The sequence below is a fragment of the Rhamphochromis longiceps genome, linkage group LG10, assembly GCF_057381845.1.
Source record: "Rhamphochromis longiceps isolate RC_006_pf linkage group LG10, R_longiceps_female_GT1.1, whole genome shotgun sequence".
NCBI lineage: Eukaryota > Metazoa > Chordata > Actinopteri > Cichliformes > Cichlidae > Rhamphochromis > Rhamphochromis longiceps.
Genome location: NC_140566.1, coordinates 31,718,708 through 31,741,630, shown reverse-complemented (window position 1 = coordinate 31,741,630; position 22,923 = coordinate 31,718,708). Strand labels below are relative to the sequence as shown.

The 22,923-nt window shown below is 42.2% G+C and overlaps 3 protein-coding genes across 4 annotated transcripts; 1 reads left to right on the top strand and 2 right to left on the bottom strand.

Moving 5' to 3' along the window:
• Positions 1 to 891: 891 nt before the first annotated feature.
• LOC146661222 (uncharacterized) lies at positions 892 to 9,897 on the bottom strand. Of its 2 annotated transcripts, none has more exons than XM_085421317.1 (2): positions 9,613 to 9,793; positions 892 to 2,458 (listed from the first exon to the last, which is right to left on the bottom strand). In XM_085421317.1, the coding sequence occupies exon 2, from the start codon at positions 2,419 to 2,421 to the stop codon at positions 1,813 to 1,815; it is 609 nt and encodes a 202-aa protein (XP_085277443.1). In that variant the 5' UTR covers positions 2,422 to 2,458; positions 9,613 to 9,793; the 3' UTR covers positions 892 to 1,812. The 2 variants fall into 2 exon arrangements, 1 of the variants encoding a protein (XP_085277443.1); XR_014913583.1 differs by lacking the exon at positions 892 to 2,458 and adding an exon at positions 2,470 to 5,399 and having other exon boundaries at positions 9,613 to 9,897.
• Positions 9,898 to 9,906: 9 nt separating this feature from the next.
• On the top strand, positions 9,907 to 17,907 carry sap30l (sap30-like). Its single transcript, XM_085421320.1, has 4 exons — positions 9,907 to 10,650; positions 12,711 to 12,833; positions 14,150 to 14,248; positions 15,651 to 17,907. The coding sequence occupies exons 1-4, from the start codon at positions 10,465 to 10,467 to the stop codon at positions 15,777 to 15,779; spliced, it is 537 nt and encodes a 178-aa protein (XP_085277446.1). The 5' UTR covers positions 9,907 to 10,464; the 3' UTR covers positions 15,780 to 17,907.
• Positions 17,908 to 18,865: 958 nt separating this feature from the next.
• Positions 18,866 to 21,961, bottom strand: LOC146661220 (heart- and neural crest derivatives-expressed protein 1-like). The gene is made up of 2 exons (XM_085421319.1): positions 21,139 to 21,961; positions 18,866 to 20,161 (listed from the first exon to the last, which is right to left on the bottom strand). The coding sequence occupies exons 1-2, from the start codon at positions 21,616 to 21,618 to the stop codon at positions 20,066 to 20,068; spliced, it is 576 nt and encodes a 191-aa protein (XP_085277445.1). The 5' UTR covers positions 21,619 to 21,961; the 3' UTR covers positions 18,866 to 20,065.
• Between the last annotated feature and the right edge of the window lie 962 nt (positions 21,962 to 22,923).

Genomic DNA, 22,923 nt, shown 5'->3' with positions numbered 1-22,923 from the left:
GAGCCTGAATGAAAACCAAGATTGTTCAAAATTGTGCCAACAACTTGCCCATTTGTTCATTTTGTCAGCAACCTGTTACCACCTGAAGGAACCTGCTTTTCCCAACGTGATGTAGTTCAAATGATTTATGTTGTCCATTCACCGCTCCATAGCAGACACCGGAGAAAGAAATATAAATCTTTGTGACAAAAACATCCAGAAGAGCACCTGAGGCATAAACACTGTATTATCTGTAGGATAATCTTAATTGAATAATTCAATCTTATATGTAAATCTTGCAGTTCCCAATACCCCTAAGAGCATGTTTGATTTGATAACAGGTCATGCATTAGCAGCAAAATTGGTGAAGCAGTCATGTAATCTACTGATCTGTGTTCTCCTTTCATACAGTATGAGGTTTCGTAATGCTCTTTCAAAACTGTCTACGCAGTTCAGGAATAGGAACAGAAATACACTGCTCCAAAAAATTAAAGGAACACGTTTTAATCAGGGTATAAGATGAAGTCGATTAAACTTCTGGGATACTGATCTGGTCATTTAAGTAGCAGACAGGGTTGTTAATTAGTTTAAGCTGCTTTGGCGTTAATGAAATTAACAACAGGTGCAGTAGAGGGGCAACAAAAAAAAACAGGTGGAGGACACTGAAATTTGTTTCCTTCTTTATCTTTTCTGACTTTTCACTAGTTTTCCATTTGGCTAGAATCAGTGTCACTGCTGGTAGCATGAGGTGATACTTGGACCCTACCGAGGTTGCACAGGTAGTCCAACTTCTCCAGGATAGCACATCTGTATCTGCATTTGCCAGATGGTTTGCTGTGTCTTGGAGCACAACCTTAAGAGCATGGGGGAAGTTCCAGGAGACAATTTCTCTAGGAGAGGGCCATAGAACACTCTTAACTTATCTGAATTACTGGTATCTGCACCTTTGTTCAAAGAGGAACAGGTTAAGTACTGGTAGAGACCAAGAAAATGACCGACAGTGACCTACACTCTCTGACTAAGAAACAGACTCTAGTGGGCCTTGTGCTGACTGGCCAGTACCATTGGGTCCAATTCAGTATCAGTATCAGTATCATCAAGCTTTATTTGTCGCAAGCAGGTTGCCCTGCAGCGAAAATGGGACCCCCCCCCCCGACATTACACACATAACACAGACATCACATGGGGTTACAAGTCGGAGATTGGCAGCGTTACAGAAGGAAAAAAAACACTGAAATATACACAACAACGGGATGGTACAAGAGGAAAAAAAGAGACCCCCACTCATGCTGCGCTTCCATTGCAGGACAGCACGAGAGCAGGAAACAAAAAAACTCCTCTGCACCAAATAAAAGACCATAAGAATGGACACATCACCACATAGTGAAAGACATGACAAGCCACAGGGTTGGGTAGGGGATATCATAACACAATAAACACAGTGTGTACATCTGATCTGGGAACTGCTGCAATCTTTCGACTGCGCCGCCAGCTGACCCGACGTCCACATCATGGGACAGGTAAGCATCGAAGGTGTTGGAAGGGGAAGGGGGATGAGTGAGTGCTTATCAGTGTAAGTGTGTGTGTGTGCGTGTCCATAGTTCAGCTGAGACAGTGTCCTTCACCCTATCAGGCTAAGTAAACAGTCCTCCAGCCAATCCAGGTGTCCTTGCATGGGATGGGAAGAACAGCCATAACACAGTCATTATCAGGGAGTGATTGTTCGGCTCCAGCCTTGGGCCTGCAGCTGGCGCCGTGATGGGGGTCCGCAATTTCGATATTGATTTTGTAAATTTCCATGCGAGCAGCCCAGGAGAATTTTCAGGCTGCTCTTTAACACTCTGACGCTGGTCTCTCAATCTCCCGTTGGAGAGCTGCGAGCCTCCCCATGATGGTATCAAACTTCCGTTCCGTGGTGTTGTCATTCTTTTGATTCTGAGACCTCACAACTGCAGTGATCCGTTCCGCGATGTGTTCCAACTGTCGCTCAAGGGTCTCATTTTGAGCAGGCCTCTCTCTGATGTATCCCCTCATACGCTCAATGGTGTTATTTTGAGCCTTCACAGCAGCTGTAAGCGTCTCCAAGGTGTTAACCATGCTGCGTTCGTTGTGAGAGGTCGTGCCTCGTACCATCGCTTTGATTCCAGCGGGCAGCCTTGGGGGGGTTTGAACAGCCGGTTCCGCTCTCTTATTTCTCCGATAAACCAGGGCTAAGCCAACTCCGATCAGCAAGAACCCTGTTATCACGGTTCCGAATAGATAGATATCTTCAGCGTCCTCGATCGACAGTCCCGCCAGGCACACGACCCTCCATGTCTGCCACCCATCCATCGTGTATCCGGCAGGGAAAGTCCCTCCAGGGCACTCAGGCTCTCCCAAGCCCAGACTTCTCGTTGAGAAGAGGGTGTCAATAGCATTCAGAGACCAGTTGATCAAATCCATAATTCTCGTTTAGGTTTTAGAGAACGACAGCGAGAGACTGTTCCAGGGAAAGTAATGCACACGAGACAAGACAAGGACATAAAGGGTAAGGAGGAGAGGAAAAAAGTGCGACCACCTTCGCTGAGAGCCAAGATAGAAAATTGGCATTTGCCCTAGAATACCAGAATAGGCAGATCCACCACTGGTGTCCTGTGCTTTTCACAGATAAGAGCAGGTTCAACCTGAGCATGTGTCACAGACGTGAAAGGGTTTGGAGAAGCCATTAAGAATGTTATGCTGTCTGTCATTCATTATGACTTTTTGGATAAAGGAATTTATACCACTGACTGGTCCCCATGCTTGCCTTGACTTAAATCCAATAGAACATATATCTGGGTTATATCTGGGACATTATGTTTTGGCCCATCCAACACTGCAGGCTGCACTTCAGACTGTCCAGGAACTCAGTGATTCCCTGGTCCAGATCTGGGAAGAAATCCCCCTGGAAAACATCCATCATTCATTGGGAACATCATATATGGCGGCCATACAAACTGAACACATTACCCAGTCCATACCAGCATAGATGTTCAGCATGATTTCTTTCACATTGAGCCAATGAGATCTGACGAGTTTTCAGTGTCTCCCTCAATTTTTTTTTATTTTGTATATAATTAATTTAATTTAGTGTTTTATGTAGTACTTTGAAATTAATAGAGCATTAAAGACCACATTAGGAGAAAGCAAATGCATTCTCTCTTCATTTATTTCTCTTCATTACTGTGTCCACATATGGACTAAAGATTAGTTATTACAGGGCAGAGTAAAACAGCTTGTCCTTCCATAGTTTTCTTTTGACATTGCTTTCATCAAGGTTAAATCAGAAACAACCTGGATTCATGGTGATAATTTTACAGCACTGTCTACAATAGACATTAGCATGCCATACAGAACTTAATAACTTGATAAATACAATTTATTGGTCTTGATTTACTAGAAACACTAGTCCTGGGAGTAAAGCTCCATCCTCAAAGGAAGCGATTTGCAGCAACACTGACCTGAGACCATAGAAAGTCAAGCACATTTGGAGACTTCAAGTGATTATGAGCAAAGAACAAGAAAAAAACCCCCACTACTGACTTGAAGTAGGCAGATCCCAAAGTGAATCACAGTGAGCAAATTTATCCCTGTGCAGCTTGATGCTACTTTCTTTGCTAATATTAGCTGTAGTAACAGTAAACAAGAAATGACAGTACTAATATGTCATGGTATTTACACTTGCTGTCTGGTTGGGTTTATTCATCAATACTACTGGTAATGCATTTGTATCCTTTGTAGCAATCTGTGTAGCAATGTAGATCTGTTTGACTTGGTAGAATGCTGATTGGCTGAAAAGACAAACACCTGAAGAAGCACAGATGAGAAGCATCGAGTGGCTGCAGTGGGAGATTTCCACTGTTTCGCTTCATTACAAAGAAATTCTTTGTATGTTATCATTTTTGCCTTTTACTAACCTAAAGGAGCAGCAATAGCACAAACACAAACAAAAGTAGCCCACATAACTGACTTTCCACATATTTTTGACACTGCCCTCTAGTGGCATTACAACATGCAGATCTGCTAAGCAGCTGTAGCTGGGGTTGGGGTTCAATAAAATAAAGCTACTTGTTAAATCTAGGCAAAAACAAAAAGCAGAAGCTCGTGTTTCTGTGCACAAACAAAGTAAATATGTCTTTTTGTGCCTGTTTCACATTTTGTTATGAGGCTGAGCCGATATTAAAGTAAATAGATGTCGGGGTGTAAGCATATTTGACATTTATAGATGGCTTGTGGATGTCAGCAGCATTAATTTTCCTTCTTGTGGAATCGATAAAATCCAATCTTCTTTGATAGATGTTTAAAAAGAGTTTTGAAATTTGCCCTTGCACCTACAGTGATATTGAAAAATCTGAGTAGATGTGCTAGTTTCCTCCATCTTCAAACAGCACTTGAAAAAAACTATTTTTTTGCTTTTAAAGACAGATGTTTTAATTTACCCGATCTTTACTGAACTCTTTGGTAATACCTTTCAGTCTGTATATCAAACTTTACCTACTTCCAACTCCAAATCCTGAATGGATTTGGCACAGATTTTTCTCTTTCTTTGTAATCCCTGTATTTGCTTAACTCAAGGAGAAGTGACTCATTCAAACCATAATCATCTCCTCTCTAAATAAATTGCTGGGTATCTTCCCCGGCCCTGAGCTTTTGTGTTTTGCCTCTCTTACCGTGCTTTTTTTTCTTCTTTAATGGCTTTAATCATCTCTGTGACTGATGGTGTTAAAACACACACAAAATCTTAACTTCATAATCAAACTAGCACATCTACTTCATAATCATTTCATCTGTCAACGCAGAAGCTGGGATGGCTTTTAGGCAGTAGTTATTCACTGAACGCTGCTCCACGGCGTGCCCACTTTCACGCGTCTCATGGGATGTCATATAACGCTCAATTTGTCACACCGGCTTGGATAGAGAGGTGTCGGGACAACGTTGAATACACTGAGAGACCACTTTACATGTTATTGCCTCCGAGAGCCAGTTCCCTGATGATATAAACCTCTAAGTTGCAAAGTGAAAAAGCTGCTAATGTTTTGGCGCTCTGTCATCTGCCGCTTTTCTAACAAAAGAGGAAATTCAGTTGTTTTTAATCCTTTTCATATTTTAGATATGGCACCCCTTCTCTCAGTCATTTCCTACCTCTTCATGCGGGATGTTTGCACATGAGAGTAAATATCACATTAGACATATGACAACAAAGAACATCATCAGCAAAGCAACAGAGTACAAACAGATTCACATTTACAGCATTAACAGCTCCCAGTGTGGCCAGCCCAGCCTGTTATCATTTTGGGAACCAGCTGCAGTTATTTGTCCACGCTCAGCTACAGCACCATTAGTCAGGTCTGCAGCTCTTGTTGGTAGCAAGGTCTGGCTCATGGTTGTTGTTCCAGTTTAACCTGAAGGTGATGAATAAGGTTGTGATCAGAGGCTCTGTGCAGGTAAGTAAAGTTCTTGTGTATGTATGTATGTATATATGTATACATATATATCCATGGCGCCGCGTATGGATGCCCTGGTGCTTCAGTACGTTACTTCTGTTTTGTTTTTGTGCATAACTTCTGTGTCTGGGCACTCCTCTGGATATTCTTACACCAGAGAAGAGCTTCTTAACTACAGGACTACAACACCTGTGGATTTACTTCCAATATTTGTCGCATCTGCGGCAGATTTACTGCAGACTCTGATCAGGAAAGTGAGACGCCGAAAGAGAGGTAAGCGAGCCGGCGCACTCGTGCGTCTGAGGAGACGCGGACTGCGAACTGCTCTTCCTGGGATCTTCCTTTCCAATGTACGCTCACTCAGGAATAAGATAGACGAGCTGGCCCCGATGAGAAGCATGAACAGAGACTTTGCCTCCTCCTGTGTCTTATGTTTTACGGAGTCGTGGCTCTGTGAGGACATCCCGGACAGCGCGCTCAAGCTGGATGGCTTTCATCTGCTGCGCGCGGACCGGCAGGCCTCTCTCTCTGGTAAGACCAAAGGTGGAGGTGTCTGCATCTACATTAATAGTGGCTGGTGCACAGATGTAACAGTGATTGCTCAAGCACTGCCCTTCCTCTCTGGAATACCTTTTTATTCACTGCAAACCGTTTTATTCTCCGTGGGAGTTTGCTTCATTCATCCTGGCCGCTGTTTACATCCCGCCAGATGCGGATGCGCAGGCAGCTCAGTGCGCACTCGCGGAGCAGATACTGCACATGGAGCGGACATTCCCGAACTCTCTCATCATTGCTCTTGGGGACTTTAACAAAGCCAATCTGAGCCATGAGCTTCCCAAATACAAGCATGCCCGACCAGAGAGGAGAGGACATTAGACCACTGTTACAGCACGATCAGCGGGGCCTATCGTGCAGTGCCCCGCGCTTCACTCGGACTTTCTGACCACGTCATGATCCACCTAATCCCCGCGTACAGAGGCTGAAGCTCTCCAAACCTGTCGTGAGGACCAAAAAACTGGAGCAACGAGGCTGTGGAGGAGCTTCGCACGTGTTTGGAGTCTACAGACTGGGACACAATGAAGGCTGCTTCTAACAGCTTGGACGAGTTTACGGACACTGTCACCTCCTATATCCACTTCTGTGAGGACAGCATTGTGCCATCACACACCAGGGTGAGTTATAACAATGACAAACCCTGGTTTACTCCTAAACTCAAAAAGCTGTGGCTGGAAAAGAGAAAGGCGTTCAGAAGCGGAGACAGGGACTGCTACAGAGAGGCCAAGTACAGGTTCACTAAAGAAGTGGACATTGCTAAACACCAGCACTCTGAGAAGATGCAGCAGCAGATCTCAGAGAATGACTCGGCCTCTGTGTGGAAAGGTTTTAGGAATATCACCAACTACAAGCCTAAAACCCCCCACTCCACTGATGACTTGCTCTTAGCCAACACCCTCAACGACTTTTACTGCCGTTTTGACGAGCCATCAGGCAGCCTTCACACCTCCAACGGCCCCAACAATAGAGACACTTTGGACACTCATTCCCCCACCTCTCCCCCCTCCATAGAGCCATCACCACCTTCAAACACTTCACCTACAACACCCCCCTCCTCACCCCACACAAAAGAGGATTTCACACCACCTCCTCCCACCACAACTCTTCATATTCATGAAGCAGATATGAGGAAGCAGTTTAAGAGTCTGAATGCTCGAAAAGCTCCCGGCCCAGACGGTGTGTCTCCTGCCACCCTCAGACACTGTGCAAACGAGCTGGCCCCAGTGTTTTCTGGCATTTTCAACTCCTCACTGCAGGCATGTCATGTGCCTGCCTGCTTCAAGTCCTCTACCATAATCCCTGTCCCCAAGAAACCTAGGATCACTGGACTAAATGACTACAGACCCGTGGCTCTGACATCTGTGGTCACGAAGTCATTTGAGTGCCTGGTTCTCTCCTATCTCAAGACCCTCACGGCCCCCCTCCTGGACCCCCTGCAGTTTGCATACAGAGCCAACAGGTCTGTAGATGACGCCATTTTTTGAGGCGACTGAGGTCCTTCAACATCTGCCAGAAAATGCTGAGGATTTTCTATGAGTCTGTGGTGGCCAGTGCGATCCTCTATGCTGTTGCATGCTGGGGGAGCAGGCTGAGGGTCGCAGATGCCAACAGACTTAATAAACTGATCCGTAAGGCCAGCAATGTTGTGGGGATGGAGCTGGACTCCCTCAAGGTGGTGTCGGAGAGGCGGATGCTGTCCAAGATAAAGACAATGTTGGATAACACCTCCCACCCACTCCATGACATGTTGGTCAGTCACAGGAGCTCGTTCAGTGAGAGACTGAGATTACCGAAAAGCACCACTGAACGACACAGGAAATCATTCCTGCCTGTGGCCATCTCCCTGTACAACGCATCCACTTAACACACTGTTTGCTGCTACAACTACACATGTTTCTTTTCCAAATATTTATTTATAAGTGACTTATGTATGTATGTATGTATATATATGTATATATTGTACTATTCTTAGTTAGCGTATTGTCTGTCTTGTCTTAATGTTGGTTTAAAATGGAGCACTGTAACAAAAAATAATTTCCCCCAGGGATCAATAAAGTATTCTGATTCTGATTCTGATTCTGATCAACATGGCCCTACACTTCATCCTGCAGCATCTGGACTCCCCAGGAACCTACGCCAGGATCCTGTTTGTGGACTTCAGCTCTGCCTTCAACACCATCCTTCCAGACCATCTCCAAGGCAAGCTTTCCCAGATGAATGTGCCTGATCCCATCTGCCGGTGGATCACTGACTTCCTGACGGACAGGAAGCAGCATGTGAGGCTGGGAAAGAATGTCTCGGACTCCCGGACCATCAGCACCAGCTCCCCTCAGGGCTGTGTTCTTTCTCCTCTGCTCTTCTCCCTGTACACCAACTGCTGCACCTCCACCCACCAGTCTGTCAAGCTAATCTGTACTGTACTGTGTACTGTATTTATTCTTATTGTATTCTAATTTTTGCGTCATAACTTTTGCACTGTCCACTTCCTGCTGTGACAAAACAAAATGTGGTGTGGCATTTGGAAAATGATGGCAATATGGCACAACAGATGTCATGACAGAGTTGGATTAAAAGTTAGGATAAAGTTAGGATCTGGGAATGACCTGTACTTGAACAAAAAGTCAGTATACCTTAGAAAGTAACTTGAAGTGACTGTTGCTGTGATTTGGTACTATATAAATAAAGCTGAATTGAAACTAGCCCACGCTTGACACAACCCCTTTTTGCAAAAGAAAACCACAATGAATTGCATTTGAACATTTAAGGATATCAGTTACAGATAAAGAATGGTGGGCAGCACTGATGCCTCACAGCAAAAAAAATTGTGGGCTGCAATTCACCTGTCAGCTGGGGCCTTTCAAGTATTTGCATGTGTCATCACCAGTTACTCCAGCCTCTTTCCATACAAACATGTATGTGGTTTGGCTGAATAGGTTAGATTAATTGGTGATTCTAAATAGATCTGAATATGAACGTGAACGCCTGACTCTCTGTGTTAGCCCTGTGACAGACTGGCGACCTCTCCAGGGTGTACCTTGGCTTTCACCCTGTGACAGCAGGGTTAGGCTCCAGTACCCCACGAAGAAAAATGGATGGCTAGAAATAAAGAAAACACCATTGCCCATTGAACTATAAAACCCAACATTTTTAGTCACTAAAATGGCTTTATATCCTTGACAGTCAAGTCGGAGTTATATTACTTGAGATGTTACCAAAATGATGAATGATGAGCAGTCAAAACCTTTGGCCTATGTAGTCCAAATCAAGGCACGGCATGTGAAGGAGTCTGTTGTTCCTCAGGTTTTTATTCATTTGTGAGGTTTTGTCTCCCTCCAGCGGTCAAATGTGGAACTGCACCGTGTTGATGCGAACAATTCTGTCCTCACTCTGTCCTCATGTAGCTTAAATGCTGTTTAAGCTCCCGAGAGCACGCCGCTACAAACCAGTCTTTTAATATTGACCTTTGATGGTTTGTTTGAAGAGGTAAACGAGTAACTGTGACGATATGCAAATTAGTAACAATGTCTCCTTCGTATCACGAATCCAAAGAACGCAAACGATTCAAAGCCAGACTTAACGAAAGTGGGGTTCCCCCTTCAATTTCGCATACACTTACTTCGTGTGATAGAAGTGGTGACTCGTCAAAAATCAATAAAACTTTAACATTACGAAAGAAAAACTGATTTCGAAAGTGTGACGTGTCGTCAAAAGCCCCTTTAACTGGCAGCAACGCCACCTTTAACTCCGATTCATAGTAGAAAACATCTGACGCCGAACGATACAGGAAGAACTGGGCTGCAAAATTGAAGTTGGTCAGAGCCAATGGAAATGTCACTTTTTGTACATTAAGCCCGCCTTTGTACGAAATGAGCCAATGGGCGCTCAGTATGGGAACTTCCGCCCCATAGACAGAGCATGTTCCATTGTAGGATCTCCTCGAAAGAGTGCCGTAATCGTTAGAGGTGCACGTCGTTAAATGTGTAATTTAGTCAAAGTTGGTTAGAAAGCTGTAGCCGCCAGTGTTTTTATAGCTCGGAGTTGTTGTCGTACGCGCAGAAGCGACGGCTGGTTACAGGGACGAACTGCGGCGCTCTCACCGAAGGAATTCCTGCATCAGCGGCAGCTCATCCACCTTGCTGCACCGCTAGCACAGGAGCTAGCCAGTGTAAGCAGAGACTGACGGCGCCAGTCTGCCGGAGATATATACGAATATGTCTTCAACCTATGGCAGCGATCGTGTTTTTAAATAACTTACAAGTCGGCATCAAAACATCAGGGGCTGTTAAATTTACATTGTAGCCACTTAGCCAAGGTAGCTCGCTAGCTAACGTTGCCAGAATTGTCTTTCATAAAAGGGCAACGGGTGAACAGGAGACTAAGTGTCCCACCTGACGCTGTTTGTTTTTTGTTGGCGCTCCTTTTTTTTAAATTGTTGAGGTTAAAGCAGGCACATCGTCACAAGTACAGAATGAATGGGTTCAGCACAGAGGAAGATAGCCACGACGGACCGCCTGCTCCGCCGTTTTACGGTCAGAGCTGCTGCCTGATCGAGGACGGAGAACGCTGCGGCCGGTCTGCTGGAAACGCCTCCTTCAGCAAGAGAATCCAGAAGAGCATATCACAGAAGAAGCTCAAACTGGACATCGACAAGAGTGTAAGACAAAGCATGTTATTGCGTATTTTAAAGTCTTGAGCAGAGTGCGGGGGTGGCTGAAAGTTAGTGGAATCTGAACAGCTGTCAGCTAATGCTAGTTAGCCGGTTAGCGTCAGTTATTGTGACCACAGAGCTTTCCGGTCCTGCTGGAGGTAAAGTTAGCAGACTGGTGGTCCTGCTTGCTGAGAGATTTAGCTGTCATGCTAACGTTAGCTGTGCTCGTTACTTGAGCGTCGTGTGGGATAGCAGTGTCCCGAACTCAGAGCTTTCTGTCGTCGCAACAGTTTTCTCCAACACGCCCCCGCCGCTGCTCATAAAATGGCTGTTGCCAGGGAAGCTTAACGAGTTGCTAAATGTCAGTCCAGTTATAGCAACAGTCGAGTTTTAATGCCGGCTGTCGACAATTGTTAAAGTTAAACTCCACACCGCATCGCTACCGTGTTTCTGCTGAAGAGCTTTGCAGCGACTTGGCTTCTTTTATGGCAGTTATTTAATGGCACGCGCTGTCTGATACGCATTTATTACAGCTGATTGTGCCAGCAGTTATCACGTGGTCTGTGTGAGCCCACAGTGAGAGAGACACTTGTTGAGACGTGAAGCAGAGACTTTTCTTAGAAGTTCTCTTTTCATATTTTGCTTATATTTAGCAACAGACAGCACTTTACTCGGAGTGAGCAGACATTATAGGAAGATACTTTATTGGAATTATTGGGAAATTGTTGTTACAGCACCAGGATAATCAATAAAAATTGTAGGGTCCATGTTAAAGTAAAAGTGCCTCAGGCCATAGTGAGGGCCTCATACTTTGAGACAGCAACTGTTCCCAGCCCCAGTTTTGTCAATTGTTTGCACAAAGATGTCTGGGAATAAGACCACTGAAACTCAATATTGTTGGGGCTGACAGGCTGCCTTGTAGTTCCACAAACACTGGTTTTGTTTACTGTGTCTGGGAACAAAAACAAAAGCATTCATTAGCCCAGAGCCACATTTTTAAACAAAACAAAAAAGGGTTATCTAACAGAGTGACAAAACGGAGAAAATCAGCAGATTGGCACATTTGAAGAGAACACAGTCAAGCTTTTGAGTATGCCCCACTTTAAAAGCTGGAGAAAGTTTTATCAGTTATTAACAAAAACAGCAAATCTGGATCAAAGCGAAATTCCAGTAATAACAATGGCAAACTCTTTTATTTTCATTACAGAAATGAGATTGTGTATATTCTTCCTTTTAGTCAGATTCCCTCACGCTTTGAGAAACACTTTGGTTCAAACAGTTGGCGAATGAGCAGCTCATGAATAGTGTTCGCATTACAGCAGCTGCTGAATAACACAAACATATGGCAGGTTTACATAGCGTCCTTGTGTGATCTGCTGTGCAGTTTGTCCACAACACTGAGAAAGATTAAGAAGAACCTACGGGCCCCAGTTTTGCCCCGTTATGCACAGCAGTGTCATATCCACGAGTGTACAGGTGTCTGTTGTTGCTGCATTAAGCCACTCTGCATGCTTTGCTCCTCATTGTGTCCACTCTCGTTTGTGTCCTGTGTGTTTCCTACAAAGTGGTGGCCGTGGGCATGTTGGTGATTTGTTACACCCACGTGTCAGCTCAGGGAATGAGCTTCTATTCGTTTGTGTTCGTGTGTTAACTCTCCTAGTTTATTCATGACATGCAGGGACTCGAGTGACACGTCATACAGTGAAAGTGTGGCCTTGAGGAGTTACGTGCTTATGATCACACAGAGATACAGGGATTGTTGCATTAGAGGCTTTCAGCTGAGACAACACATGGAAGACGAGCAGAGCGTAGAGTCACAGTTTCAGTGTGGAGGTCTTTAATGAGACACTTCCTGTTTTGAGTGACACATTTTGGATGATTTCTGCGTGGCTGCAAACAAGAGGTTTAAAGTAGAACAGCAAAAACAGAAGTGTTGTTTTGGTTGACATTAAAGCAGAAGCTTGAGAATGATTTTGAAAAACTGTATTAAACAATCTGGAAATGACCAGTGAGACTGGTGAACCTAAAGCTTTGCATTAATGGAATTCTCCCATCTGTTCCCACAGGTGCGACATCTCTACATCTGTGACTTTCACAAGAATTTCATTCAGAGTGTTCGCAACAAGAGGAAGAGGAAGACCAGCGATGATGGAGGGGAATCCCCAGATCATGATGTGGAGGTGCCCGAGGTAACAGGGAGTGAAACGTTAATCATTATAATGATGCTGAAGCTCTGTTGTCCAAGTATTCAAGTTTCTTTCCTTGCTTTCGATGTTTTCCACATACCTCATGTTTAAAAGCTTGGCTTGTTTTGTTTCTCTAAGCAGTCCATGGTGAACTTTGAGGAATGCTTTGGATGATTTCCCTGCACTAGTTTTCACTTTCTTTACTGACTTTGCAGAACTGATGTATACATCGTAAACATTCTAAGCTTGATTTAAAAAAAAAAAAAAAACCCTCAGTTATAATTTATCCACATCAACATTCGTCTCCAGAGATGTTGCTTTGCATACTTTAGGAACATTGCCCTCTGTGTTTGCAGCAATTCTTCCTGCTTTGCAAGCAGGCAGCCCTTTAATATTGTTTATAAACTCCCAGTTTTTTAGGCATCAGTTAGAGAGTGGAAGGGATTGGCAGGAGTATGCTAGCTCCCCTGAGCCTCTGTTTGTCTCTCAAACCAAAGATTGCCATCTAAGGTGAATGTGTTAATCACTCACATAAGACTGGATGGTGTGACTACAAATTAGTATCACTGTTTTCATTAAGATTCAAGTGGCTTTGTGTATGTCACTATATTGTTTACAATGTGTTACTTTTTGTCAGAAGCACATACAATATATAGTAACTTTTTAAAGTTATAATTGAAAAAAGAATCACTTCTGTTAAGCAAAATTAAATGCTTACATATGGCTCGTTAATGTTTGTGCAGCAGATTTAAAGTGAACCTTTAAACAAACGTTATTTCTCTCTGGGTAAAAACACCTAAGTCTTTTTCTTTGCCTCACCTGATTCCATGTCACTGTGTGGGTGGAGCTTTCTTGGTGTGGATGGGTAATATTTATCCTGTATTAACTTTTGGGTTGTGTAATGAGAGCTGTGGGTTCACAGTTAGTCCCCTCTCATTGTGCTCAACAGCACTCCTCGTGGCCTGTAATGATACATTTAAACTGCTTGAAACCCCACAGTGGATGTTTCTCTGTTCCCCAGTCCAGCCATATTTGAGAAGGCAGCACTAAGCTCAGACCACGTTTGGATTGCCACAATTTCCTTCTTTAAGAAAAATAAATCTGTTCTGGATTTACTTGTTTTCATGTATTTTCATGCTGCATTGACCCACTTTCTCTCTGTGCATCATTAAAGTTTCAGCTCCTTTAAAAGCTGAAAAAGAGGCAGAAGCCACTGGGAGCCTTGCATAAACCATGGAAAGCAAGATTAAAAAAAAACCCCAAAAAGCTCATCACTTTGAACCCACTCACTGAGTCCCTGCTTCTCTTGGTGATTTCAGGTGGACCTTTTCCAGCTGCAAGTGAACACGTTGAGACGCTACAAGCGACACTACAAGCTCCAGACCAGGCCCGGCCTCAACAAGGCCCAGCTGGCAGAGGTAACAGCAGATGCTGCTTTTCATTTAGGGTGTTGTGTACCCTAACTCTTTCATCAGGGAGACTACCGTGAGAGTGGATTTGTGTTTTTTAATCCAGTACATCTCACTAATTTTTCTTTTTTTTTTCTTTTCTTTGGGAATGTTGATCACTGAGCTGCTCTCATTAGTGTATGCTGCTGTGATATAGGAAGTGTTGGCGCTCCCATTCAGCTGTAATGGCAAATTGTTAGACTGATTTCCCAAATCGACAGGTGGACTCGGTGCAGCCAGCTCCGCCCTCGTCCTTATAATTACCTTCTGTGCTTTGCGCTCCCGGTCATCCTGAGATGGGGTCAGCTGGGGTCGCATGTGGTGTTGGGCTAACAGTGGGAATGAATGAAATCAAACTGGGCTGTAAGTTGGATGTTTCCCCAGGCTTTTAGTCACATTCAAACCCTCCTATTAATGAGCCTACCACATCATTAATAAAACACCAGTCAACAGCCCCACAACCAGTTACAGCTGTCCTGTGTTCAGCCGTGTTCAGGAGAACCATAGCAATGTGAGAGGCTGTGCAGAGGATGTTTGGCTCTGTAAAAGTCGAGGTAAAGAACACAAATGGCTATTTTTCAGTGTTTAGTTTAGGCCCGGTGCTTTTGGTGATCGACACTTTCAGTGCAGACACCGCAAGGACTATTTCCAGTAATTATAAATTCACTGGAGCCAGCTTTGTACTGTAGTGTTGTTTTCACTCTGTAAAATGTTTTTGTTCCCTGAGCTATAAATTCAACTCCATTTGCTTTTGATTGATGCTTCACTTGGCCCTCTGTGCAAATGAATAACCAAGAAGAGGTTAAAAGCACCAACTCTTCTTAAAGCAAGGATTGTAGGTGTCCAGAGGGCACCTACAATGTTTGTAAGAGGTGTGTTTACATAGTTTTAAACAACTTATTAGTCAAAGCTGATTAAGAGGAATCACGGGGTTGCTTTTTAAAGAAGTATGAAAGTCGCTCTCATTTTTTGGACAACAATGGAGCATTTCTCAAATAATAACTCCCAAAAAAGCTGCTCATTATCATGTGACTGACTCATATAAACATCATATCAGAGGAGGGGCCAACTTAGAAGTGATCAACTTTTAAAGTTTCTCCAAATCTGGCTCTAGGGAAACCAGTGCGAGATATGGAAAAGTTAAATTTTTCACAATTGCAGAAAAATGAGAAACCGTGTCGCCATGTTCTCATTTACAAATATCGCAAACTAATCTGGATCCAGATTTCTTTCTGGGGATTTAATTTAATGGTGTGAAGGAAGATTTCAGCAGTCAGGTATGCAGTCTCAGTCTTTTCGCTTACCAACCCTGAAACAAACGATGTATATCGCTTTTCTTTTAACCGCTTCCCTCTTTCTCTCCCTTCTGCAGACGGTGAGCCGTCACTTCCGGAATATTCCAGTGAACGAGAAGGAGACGCTGACCTACTTTATTTACATGGTGAAGAGCAGCAAGAGCCGCTTGGACCAGAAAGGGGATGGTGGAAAACCCCTGGACTAAACTTCCCCCACAACAATCACAGCGGCAGCTACAACCACAACAACAACAACTGTAGCTACAGACAAAACCTGGACTTCAGTAACGGCTCCTCTGCACCCTCCTGCTCCCCTCTGAGAACAGGACACGAACTGCTGTTGTCCTTAAAGGACTCAAAACAGAAATCCAGGGTGAGATGAGTTCATTTTGGCTTTTTGGCCCTCTTCACAGAAATCCAGTCTCTCCCTTTTGACTTTGCCCTCTCCAAGGTATTCCCTGATTTACGAAAGCCAGGACCATAAAGACTGCTGATTACAAGGACTCACTCTGCAGAGTTTTATGTCGTCATACTGTAACACAACTGTGTCTATATGTACAAAAGAACAGCGTCCGACTCAAGCGACTCAGCTGAATGCAGTATCCTGCCTTAAGAGTCAAAAAAATAACAAAACAACTTTTGGTAATTTTGGTTTTCTTTGCCAAGTTGACTGTTAAACACGCTCACAGTGAGGAATGCTTGTGCCAAACGGGACTGCGAGATGGAGCTGAATGATGCGATGATAAGTGGGATTTTTCCCTCTTTCTTCATACGTGACTGTTGGAAAAGAAATGCCACCCTGGTCTGAAGTCACATCCAGAACATTAAGGCTCAGGTTCACTCTTTAAAAGCTGCAAATGGTGAAGATAATGATTATAAATGTTGTGTAAAACATTAAAGGAAGAAGAACCGAGTAAGGATGTGATACGTTGTGACTCAGTCTTCTATTTGTTAGTGGTTTCTTTTTTTTCTTTTTCTTTTGAACCTGTGAACATACACATGCTGATTTCTTTATTTCTGTAACCCAGTTTAAGTTTAAGTAAGCTTTAGTTCAGCCTTAATTCCACAAGTTGTTCAAAGGTTGTGTCTGGTTGCATATATCATTTCTATTTTCTTTTTTCCTTCCACATTAAGTGAAAGCTGTTTCGCATGAATGGTCGGGCTGTATTGTGCTGCCATCCGACGGTGTTTACAGCGGATAAAATCTCTGCTCTTAATTTCATTCCTCCAAAGTGGGCTGACAGGTTAGCCTGGTGAAAGTGGGAGAAAAAAATTAATGTTCTTCTTTTATTCACAATTTTGAATATGTGTTACATGTGGATGCCCTTCTTCCGTATCGGCGGGTGAGATTTAAAATTTTAAAAACTTAAAACAAACCTTTTCATAGTGGTGAACCTGCTGCTGCTGCTTCAGTCCAGCACGATTCATTTGGCAGTAAAACGGCATCAAACAGCAACATGTTTTTTCTCTGTATAGACTCAGTTATTTACATTTAAAGCAGAAGAAATAATACGTTTGGCTTTTTGTTTAATTTTTTTAACTTTTGTTCAGTTCCTTTTTTTCCCTTCTGTTTTTTTTTTTTTTTTTTTTAAGCTGCCTGAAGTGATGGGAAATGAGTGGGAGCTGTTGGGTTGCTAGCCACCGTTAACCACCTGTTGATGTGTTTAAAAACACTTAATGTGATAAAGCAAACGCGCTGCTGACGACCTATAAGTTTATTTAAAAATTTTTAAAGCACTGCTGCAACCTCCAGGTGACGGACATCTTTGCTGTTTTACAGACACATCCTCTTTGTCTTTTATGGTGGCGGAGGCACGGATCGTACGTGCACTTTGGATAATTGTGCGCACGATTTGTGTCAGATTTGTCCTTTTCTCTCTCCCTCGCTCTCTTTTTTTAAGTGTCACATTTTAAATTTTGCTTGTAGGTTTGTTAGTGTCATGTAGGTAACATCCATCTTTATTAATGTGTAGGTCATGCCACGTTAACCTAATTGTTGTATTAGGAAAAAGAAACATATTTAAGTATGACTGCTTGTTGCTCCTATTAATATAAATAAATGTATTGTACAGGAAGAAGAAAAAGCCTCATCTCTGCTCTTTTAACATGTTGTGACCAGAGGTCAATAACACCAGACTAATTATACAATAGAACCAGCGATGTGCTTTAAGTGTTTTCTATGTAAAGATTATACTTTGTACTCCATGCCACTTATTTTAAAAAGTACAATCTAGAAATACCTTATGCTCTGTCACTAAAGATGAAGCAGAACATGTAAGTAATGCATCGCTGGACAGCTGGAGATAATATTTTTAAATAAAGTTATATACACATTATGCTTCAGTGGTTTAATGTATGATCCTATATGATAAGTTCTTATAGTACTTTAGCATCAAAGTATTTTAAGTTTATTAGGACTGATGTTTAAACTGTATTGGAGCTCTTCATTTAATGCTTTCTAACAGATTGGCACTGTATTTTTATTTTTTATTTTTTTAAACGAAATACACTGGAGATTCAGAGGCCTTGACTTTGTCCTACATGTTTTCCTCCACACTATATTTAAAGATGAAGAAAACGTTTTCTTTTACTTGGTTGAAAGTTGCAGTTTCCTCATGCTGTATTTTTACAATGACGCCCATCGACCACAAGGCGTCACTGTTGCTACTGTAGCGCGACTGCAGTCCATTGATTTTTTTTTTTTCTTACATTTGGAAACAACACTTACTTCACGCTGTTCTTTTATTTAGCTTTTTGCAAAAGAATGATAAATAAATAAATAATATGAAGGGAACTGTGGAGAACAGCAGACTGTCAACCTGTGGAAATTATTTAAAGGATAAGGACAGCGTTACATTTTCAAAGTAATGAATTTGTTGAACAGCATCCGGTTAACACGATAGCGCTTTTTATGTTATTTCAAATTATATGTAGATTTAAAACATACCAGAAAACTATTAACAAATGGATCATTTAGATGTGGGTCTACATATAACTTGTGTTGGTGAAACAAACTCAGTTGGGAAGAAAATGAGTAAAAGTAAGAATTTAAAAAAGGAATTAGAAATATTAAATTTTAAATAAAGGAAAAAAAAAATTCCTGCTGTTCGAAAAAAAAAACTTTATTGTCCATATCAAGATTTAGGTTTCTTTGGTTTTTCGTTGTTTTTTTTTTTCTTACTTGGGACCAACACCTACATGGCTAAAAAAATTACGTAACAACAATAATAATAATGATAATAATAATAATTTTAAACATGATGGGGAAAAAAACACTTTCACCAAACACAGCTAGTGTCTTAAAATAATCATTTATTTACGGAACTATATATATATAATTTCACATCTAATGCACATTTCCATCACCACTGCGCACATTAATAAACTTTTATCCTATTGGGTCTTTTGATTTTGTTTTGTTTTTTAAGTTTTACATGACGGAGTGAATAAAGTTGCGGTAACTTCTCCCAGCAGTGACATCGTGTAGAGTATTTGAGGTAGATTCAGTAAATTCAATACGATTCCTACGCGAAACAACAGCCCGGAGAGTTCACGCGCACACACACAGAGGGTCTGTTGGGAGATAATTGAGCTGGGAAAACCTACTGTGGACGAAAATACCTGAAAATGAAATAATACAGCGGGATGGAACAGTGATAAACAAAAACGTGTCCCCCCTTTCATGATGTGTTTCTTCCGGCTTCCGTTTATTTGATTGTATCTTTAGAAGCCAGACATCTATAAAAATCGTCCGGTTTTTTTTAGTACTTACTCGATCCATGATTTAAAAGTTAACATTTTAATTTTATTTTTGACATGTAAATTATTCCTATTTTGTACACGTTTTTGTGTCAGCATTAAGTAAATTAAGTACAGTAAGTTTAGGGTAAGAAATGAAATATTAATTTTTTAAGAAAAAAGGAAGAAAAAATACGCCAACACGCACAAAACTGAAATTTATAACTGCTTCCTGGTTTAACAAAACTCTATAAATTATTAACACTGAGAAATAAACCGGTGTCTCTGATCTGAAAAAAACATATCTAAATTTAAATGGCTTCATACTGAAGACTTCTTCCACCTTCTTATAATTTATTTATTTTTTGCTTCATTTCCTTTAACTGGGAAGACAACGTCAGGTAAACACACATTTAAGGGGAGACAGATGTGTTTTTGACACCTTCCATCGCGACATCTGGTCCGCAGGGGTGGAAAACATCAACAAAGCAGAAATACCACAAATATCAAACACCTACAATCGGATCTGTGAATCGGCTTAGAAACCACGGCACGAGAGAAGAAGACGTCTCTCCTGGAGCTCTCCACCGTCCCTCCACCTTTTATGCCCGTGTTGTCCTTTAGTTCGCTCTTTTTTGCGCATCGCCGCACGGCCACAGCGACGTGCTTAGGTTCACTCAGTGGTTTGTTTTATTTTAAATCTGATTTGAATCCAGAGTCTCTGAGGAGTTTTTTTCGGGTTGAGAAGTGGAGGTCACTGGTTCAGCTCCAGAGCCCAGACCTGCTGCGGCCACCCAGTCCGGCCTTTCACCTTCTTCTCGGCTCCTAAGGACTCCGGCAGGCCGTCGGTCTGTGGGAGGAGGGGGAGGAGGATGAGAATGAGGATGGAGACCAAAACACCACAACATAATCAGCAGGACAGAGAGCTGAGGGCCACTTTGCTTTTACTTTATTTGAGCTTTTTGCGCTATTTCGCACATCATATTTATCTGTATTCCAATCTTTGTGTCATGTGATGCACTCTGTTTTTAGATGTGCTTTATAAATAAATCTGGATTTGGAGTCTAAGTTTGTCCTCGTGTAATCTGAAGAAAACTGGAGGTTTTAGTGACGCATTCAGGGCGATGACATAACAGGATTTCACTAATTGACAGTAAGTCAGCTCCTGGGTCGGAGCATCAGGCATTGCCTGTCACGTACCCCAATATTGACTAGTAATCTTTTAAATACATAGAAACGATAAAGACTTTATCATTTGTCTAAAACAGCATTTTATTGTATATCTAATAAGGAAAGGACATTTACTTTTCGTCGGCTATGATTAGGAGCTATATAATTAATAACAAATAATAATAACTGTTATTAATAATTAATAATAGCTTGTTATTCATGTCAATATTTTAGGCCTGCACATATTCAAGCCTAAATATCTGAGTCTAAATCTACAATTAGAAACTGTTAGAAAACATTATGCATTCACTATATTTAACACGTCATAAATGTTTACAGGCACAAACTGTTAAATGTTGTTTTTTTTTATTGTTTGTTAGGTTAGTTTAAAATATAATTTGGCCGATATTTCAACTGGGACTCATAACTGGGAATTATTTGAAGGAAAAATGAGATTAAATAAAATGATATAATTATAAAGCGATATAAAGGCTTTGGTTGCAGGTTAAACATTAACGGTACTTCAATCCGAAAGGTCATGCTGAAGCATTCATCATTTTCAGGCCTACAGCTGCTTTTACACTGACTAACATGTTACCGAATCCCAGAAAAATGCTTTGGGTTGGGTTGCATTTCACTTCGACACTCGTAACTTACCAGCTCCCGTTTTCGTTTCAAATCCCGGTTTTCAAATTTCTTAATTTCGGCCTTAAAGCCCTCCGTCTCCCCGGAGTCTTTGGCCAGGACGTCCATCAGATAAGCGATGTAACTGGTCGCCAGGCGTAAAGTTTTGATTTTTGACAGTTTTGTGTCCGCCGGCACGTTGGGGATGCACTCCCTGAGTTCGGCGAAAGCTGTGTTGATGCTTTCCGTCCTCCGGCGTTCCTTCTTCGGCCCCGACGCTCTCCTCTTTCCCATCCCGGCCTGGAGCCCTTCCAGCCGGGCATCGTGCGTCGTTCCGGGCGCTCCCAGCTCCGCAGCTGGGTAGGGCGCCTGAATCTGGAAATCAGGGGGCACTTCGCCGTGGTTCACCACCCAGCTCTGGAAGTACGGTGCATCCTGGTGACACCGCTGGACGAAAGGGAAGGGTTCGTGCATCAGGTGGTGGTGATGCTGGTAACCCCCGATGAGGTTCATGCTGAGCGGGATTGCAAATATGGTCGTTGCCGTGTTTCCCTTCGGCCTCTCTCTGCTGCCGCCCCAAAACGATCTTTGCTCGGGGATCCGCAGCCAAAAGAAATCATTCAAGATTTAAATACGTCTTCCTCTGGATTTATTAACAAGTCAAACAAAAACAACCACCGCCTTCACATCGTATTCATTCTGAACGCGGCTTCAGCCCAGGCCGAGAAAAACGTTTTAAATTCCACAGAAGAAATGTCGGCGATGAGCAGGGCTCCACTTGCGTTTCCTTCTTGAAATCGTTTCCAAACGAGGCAGCTCTGACTTGACCAAGAAATTTGACCCTGGTGAAGGTGTGAGGCCCCAGGTTTATATGACTTGGATATCTGCGTGAAAAGGAGTCAGCCAATGGAGGGCAGCGCCCAGGATGGGAGGAGAGTCTGGATAGGCTTCTGAAAACATGCACCATAATTTCAAGACCCTGCACAAGGAGCAACTATCGGCTATCCGAAAATGTTGCAGCAGAAAGTACTTTGTAAATCTGTAAATCTTTGTAGGATTCAAAGTCTTGTTTTACTTTTGGAAAGCGTTTACGCACGAACTTTACGCACTGACATCTCTTAGGGCATACACGCTTAATCATTTCTGCCACTGATTTGCAGCAGCACTGTATTATCTACATTTATATTTGAATTAACAACTGCAGGTTGGAATACATGGAGTCAGATATTTAAATAAATATATATATATAAAATGTAAATTTTTAAAGACGTGTGTATAAATTTCAAAAATAAAAATAAATAAGATTTGCCAACTCAGAAATTCAGACAATTCGACTGTTTTTAATGATAATCCCAAATAATCCAAAGCAGACTTTATCTTTTTGTTCAGCTAAACATTTAAAAGAATGGGCGAATAAAAAAGGTAGAACTATGCCTAAAATGTAAAATTGACATCATTTTATCCGTTTTTACCCCGGTGTGCTCACCAATTTAGTTGCTTTAAAAACATGAAATTATTTTTCTTTTTCGGTCCTTCTTTAAAGATTATCTAAGGGTTTTAAAAATATTTTCTTTAAGGCGTAATGGCCATTTTCTTATGCCACATGTCAAAGTTTAGAACTATTTTTATCAGAGTGAAAAGGCCTGACCAGATTTTTATCCACGTCTTATTTTCCAATAATAACATGACGTGAATGTCAGAGAGTAATGAGAAGTGTAAATGACCCGTTTGAGGAATTTTTTTTTTGTGCTACGTTTGGCGCACAGAATCAGCGGCCTGTCCGCGTCATACCTGAAGGAGAAGGCCTGCACTGGCTTT